At 48.7% G+C, this 5785-nt stretch overlaps 1 protein-coding gene across 2 annotated transcripts in view; it reads right to left on the reverse strand.

The window, feature by feature from the left end:
• LOC116853252 (FK506-binding protein 2) overlaps window positions 1–5785 on the reverse strand; it is a 71957-nt gene that overhangs the window by 4960 nt on the left and 61212 nt on the right. For both annotated transcript variants that reach the window (XM_032834229.1, XM_032834231.1), the window contains exon 2: window positions 1575–1738. In XM_032834229.1, coding sequence (XP_032690120.1) covers window positions 1575–1738 — 164 coding nt within the window. The remainder of the gene's footprint in view (window positions 1–1574; window positions 1739–5785) is intronic.

Genomic DNA, 5785 nt, shown 5'->3' on the forward strand with positions numbered 1-5785 from the left:
GGGGGGGGGGGGGGGGGACTAACGAAGTGCTCGGCATGGGAGAATGCATACGCGCGCCCGGCACGTCCAACCATTAATTATGGATGGTCCCGTCGCGATTAAGCTGGCCCTAATGAAATATGGCGCTTAATTATTCACTATTTAAACGAGTGAAATTAATACGGCGAATAATAATGCGCCGACCGGCCGTGTAACGGCCGCCGCCACCGTCGCCGTGGAAATTGGACGTGAGAAATGAAGAGAGATGATGGCATTTAGGCGCGAATGCCGGCGCGATCGTTTCCCTCCGAGTATTCCCTATCGCCGTGTTTGGCGCGAGCCCGGCCATCTCGATATGGCCGGCGATCTCGCGATAAATCGAGCGCGCAGGAAGCGCGCGGCGCAAAATTAGCGTTTGATCTGAACGAGCAAATAAGCACGCGCAGCAAGTCCGAAACGAGGTCGTCGTGTAAAAAAGGAAGAAATTACATTCAGATAATTGCGTTACCGGCATTTACACCGCGCCGCTTTTAAATCGCCCCTCTGCAACGCCAAACGAAGCGTACTCGCGTAATTAGCAATTAGCAAAGAAAAAAGCAGCGACCGGACCAACGGAAAGCGCGATAATCGCGAGCCGCGCAACGGTCGCGACTCCAGCAAGCCACGGCTCGTATCGATTTCGAATAAACTTGTAGATTCCGTATTTAAAAAGTAATTAAAATAAACGGCGGAGAGGGAGAAAGAGAGGGAGAGAGAACGTGGACGGTAGGCGGAGGGGAACGGGCGTGTAACGGCCGATTTATCTACGCGCGAGTCCCCTGCGAAATAGGCGAGCCGTTCATCATTGTTGATTCCGCCGGCCGTGGCATAGAGCCGTGCGCGCAACGCTGCTCAATTTAATGGTTGATGCTTTATTGGATTTCCGTGCAATTGCATTTTTGACTTCGATTCCGTTACTAACGACTACCCTTGTATCAACCTGCCTGCCAGCCTGCCTAGTCCACCCTCCCCCAACCCTTGCCCAGCCGGCGATGTTCAAGGGATAGGCTCACCCTACCCCCATCCCTTTCGTTTCTCCCTCACGCGAGGGCGCGCGAATGGGCGAGCGAGCGCGTAAAAACGGTCCCGCGCGTAATTCGAAAAATGCCCATGTCAGCGTGGCGCCTTTTAATCGCGATGTACACCGTTGCGGTCCGCTTGATTGCCGCATATACACCCATCGGCGTGTGTCTTGATTGGCGAAAGAGTCCGCAGGGTAATTAGAGAAGCGCCGACAATCGCGGGCGAAATTACAATGCCGGCCATTAATTAGCGAACACTTGCGGCGAATTGAAAAAAAGTTTCGGGTAAAAGGAACAATCGCGCCGTTGCGGCTCCTCGACGCGTCTCGCGAGTAATTCGTCCGCTCGATAATGATTCCCGATTTATGCCGGGATAATCGTTTGGATAAGGTGATAACCGCGCGACGAGTGAAACGTTAAATGAACGATAATTAATCGGGAGGGGTGGAAGGAGAAGAAGAAGAAGAAGAAGAGAGAGAGAGAGAGAGAGAGAGAGAGAGAGAGAGAGAGAGAGAGAGAGAAGTGTCATCATACCGCCAGGGATCACGTTTGCGGCGCCCTTGTCGCCATATCCAAGCTCAGGTGGTATCGTCAGTTTCCTCTTCTCGCCCACGCACATGTCCAAAAGACCTTGGTCCCAACCCTTGATGACCTGACCTACACCCAACTGGAACGTGAACGGCTGATCTCTGTCCAAGCTGAAATAAGAGAAACAAAGACAATCCTGTTTAGCCTTCTGCTAAATTATAAAATTTAGTTGGCATATCGAGTTTTCTTATTTCCTACGCGTTTTTTTATCTCTTCTATCGAGAGATTAAAACAATCACTTTTCTTACTCCTTGATACGAATTCATTCGCCGCGATATCGGAATTTAGAATCTGCTACAAATGTTGAAAGTGTTGAAGTAAGTTCTTGTAGTGCCTTTTAGTATTACTTCTTCTTTTTCCGAATAGAGGCGTAATACGTATTAAATTTTTAATAGCATATTTCAGTTCCTAAAATATGAATTAAATGGAAAGTATATATGAAATGGAAGGATAATAAGGAGTAATTTTATAATAGTTTCTACTACAAAATTCTCTTCGTGTGCATATTGAAATAATGGAACGTTTGAATTTTTGAACGCAAGCATCTTTTTTCAACATCTTCGAGCTTCTTCAACGTGCAGAATAATCGTCCGCAGCATCAAGGTAGGTCAATAGCTTGTACATTATTGTAGATTCTTCACGGACTCTTCAAGTTCGGCGGTATTTGCACAGTGAGTCAGTGCATAGCCAAAATTTTGACTCGAGTAAACACACTTGCGAAAGTATTGCTCATATATAGCCGGCGCAAAAATCCCGGACAAATATTAATTACACCGACGTAATTCGCGCTCTTGCGCTTGGTTGCTCGTTACAACAAACTTCTCCTTTTTCCGAGCGGCGGCGGCGTAAAACGCGCCTTACTCCTTTACGCGCATTATATCGCGCCGGCAACGCTAAACTCTCTCTTATTTCAAAGCGAAGGACCGAAACGTTTGTCATAACAAGTTCCCGACTTGTTCGCGTCGGGGAGTTAAAAGGCGACGGCGTGCAAAGAGGAGCGGCGCACGGCGGACTAATTGGAAAACGCGCGCCGAACAATCGAGCCCCATTTCGTCGTGCCCGCGAAACTTTCGCCAAGGAATTCGCCATTGTGCACCAACGCGGCCGAATGCAGTTCGCGTGACTACGTCCGATATTTCGCGTTAAGTCGCGGGTGGTTCGGGTCGCCGCTAGAGGTGTCAATTTGTCGAGCTCTATAATGGAGAAAGAGAGAGAGAGAAAAGATGGCTAAAGGGAGAGGGAAAGGGAGGAGAGAAGAATGTACATTCATGGTGTCGACGAAAACTGACTATTTCCCGCGTCGGTGACGGCGAATGCGGAATAAGCTAGAGAAGTAGACATTCTCTCTTTCTCTCTGTCGTGGGCTGCTTCTACCTAGAAGGGCCTCGTCGGAGGCGTCTCGACGTGCATGTCGCTGATGACTAAGCGTCGCGATGTCGGGGGCGCGCACACACGCGAGCTGGAAGTAACGCGCGGCGACGTGTAGCCAGGCGCAGTCAAGTGGAGAATCTCGTGCGACTGTACGCGAGGAGCAATACAGGTGTACGCGGAGTGGAATGGTGCGGATATTAGACTTAAGAGCTGGAAACCTGTGCGGATGCGATACACGAGTTACGTAAGCTTGCAAATGCGAAGGAGGCGCGAGAGGGAGGAAGAAGAAGACGCAAAATCGAGGACGATCGAGTCGATTTCGCAGTGAGCGATATCGCCTATCCAAGTGAAGTCTTTTCTATATTTTGCGTATATTGTATATACCTGATACTACTGTATACTACTTGATATATACTTGTATATACTGTGCACGCTCCTATATTTGGAATCATTTCGGCGTTGTCGCCGAAATGAATATAAGGGAACGCACAAAGGTAAATCCGGAAAAGGAAGAGCAGCCGGTTATTGCGTGGGGAGTCCGCAACGCGAACATATTTTCGCGAAAAGTGCGCGATTAACAGGGATTCTCCGTCCACGCACTCTTTTAATGTAATCTCATGCACTTGTGGAAACACAAGCTCGTACAATGCACGGAGATTATGCTGAGAAACGCTACGCCGCGCCGAGGCATCCTTTCATTCCTTTTCATTATGCACGATATTCCCCCGGTTTGGCGTAAACGCTTAATGAAAATGGAAGAGAGGAATTATTTTCCGAGTAAGCAGTAACGGTGCAATGTAACCACCTTTTCTCCCTTTCGCTCTCTCCTCTTTCTGTCCCTCTATTTTCTTCTCCCGTCATTTAAAATTATTCGATCGCAACAATGATAATGTTCAATCTCTTAAGCATGTACGCATAATCGAAATGTATTCATGAAAACAATGATATCGTTATTCCCGATCGTTATCGTTGCCGATTGATGTATGTCGCGTCAGCAAGGATATCCCACAAGGGCGACCCGTAGACGACTCGCGTGAACTTTCGGCCGCGTATTCTTGAACTCCATTCCGCATGGCTGCGTTTTATCAAGATACATTTTAACTGCGAGTGGGAGAAACGATATTGCGTATCCCGGGCGTGCGGCAATATCAGCGGGGAGCTCGCGATCATTTTTCCCGTCGTCCTGAGTGCAGATGATATAGTCAATTTCCCCGGCGTTATTGGTTTTTGGCCTCGCTGCGAAAGGCGAGGTCTCCGCGCCATGAAGGCAGATTACTTCCACGGCGACCCGGCCGTATTAATAAATAACGCGTTATCCTGCAGCGTTAATGCGACCGATAACGCCGCCGGTCGGCGTGCAGGGCCGCGTATTCGTTAATTTTCCCGATAATATTTCTATCCTGCGCGTCCCTCGCGCACGTTTTGCAACGCCAATCTCATTATCCATTGTCTATCTAATATTTGATAGCGCGAAAGACGAAGTTTATCTCACGACGCCCTACTTCGAGATCGGATTCGATCGATATATTTACGATATATACACGTGCGTTCACGAGAGCCTGAGCGCGGCATTAGTATTCCATGTACTTTTACGTGGACTTTATCGAAAAACATTTTCCGGCGTCTCTACTCCCGACATCCGCGCTATCGTGGGACAGCTCGGTAGTTTTTCCCTGACAAGCACAAGCGCGAGCGATACACCATTGACCATTGGTGTATTATCGAGCCCCGGATAGCATGCACGACATTTTTCGAAGGAGCACATCGATATTTCGGCGCGCGAATATCACTCTATTATAGTCCGTGACCCAAATACGTGACACTCCATAAAAGTATGAAACGAGGTAAAAGAGGATGACTAAAAGTTACACACACACATAAAATTTATAGACGTATGAAAAATAATTTAACAACAATGAATAAACTACTGCGCACAATAAAAACGAAAACTACCTCTAAGATAAAACTGTCGCTACCCTTATTTAAAGCTAAGAGGAGAAAGCAAAGCTGTTATATTTACCAGAGCTGCGAATTTTCTTCAAAAGATTCTTCTTTGTCAAGAGCACTTTAGGGATCCTTTGAACCGAGATAAACTGGGACAGTTTGGCCGAATCCGGGACAAATCGGCGTCCCGGATGACGTTTGAATAAATGCGAGACGTGGGGGTGAGAAACCCACAGTCGGGACAATCGCTACGTCAGTTGGGCATTGTTTGAGCGGAGATCCGCATGGAAGTCAGGACGATTTGCATAATTTTTCCACGGCCGAGTCACGGCAGGGTGGTATGGGTCTCGAAATTCGTGCGGGCCACCTCGAGCGGCGTAATAAGCGGCGCGAATGCACGCGACGTCGCGCGCGCATGTGTTTAATTATTTCGTTAATGACAGTTGCTTTACGACGCCGCAACGCTCGTGTCTCTCGGCTAGTTTACGCGCGAGGACTTTGTAACTGCAGATAAGCTTTAGTGTCGAGTGGTGAGGGCCGTATTTTAATGCGGGCATGTCCGGACGACGTAATGACGGCGGATTACCTGTACGGCCGTTTCTGGCGTTTTACAGGGTGATTCGCGGCACAGCGACGAGGTGAACGCATCGCGTACCGGCGCGTTTCACGACGGTCCATCGGATGAAGCAGCAGCCTCCGGCAGTATTGGCGCTTTATGATCGACGCGCTTTAGTCCGCTCATCGCGAATCAAATAAAGCGGATGGCGCTGGGAAAGAGCGCTCATCTCTCTCTCTCTCTCTCTCTCTCTCTCTCTCTCTCTCTCTCTCTCTCTCTCTCTCTC

The sequence above is a fragment of the Odontomachus brunneus genome, unplaced genomic scaffold (assembly GCF_010583005.1).
Source record: "Odontomachus brunneus isolate Ranch 3 - 2012 unplaced genomic scaffold, Obru_v1 Obru_scaffold_294, whole genome shotgun sequence".
In the NCBI taxonomy this organism is placed as follows: domain Eukaryota; kingdom Metazoa; phylum Arthropoda; class Insecta; order Hymenoptera; family Formicidae; genus Odontomachus; species Odontomachus brunneus.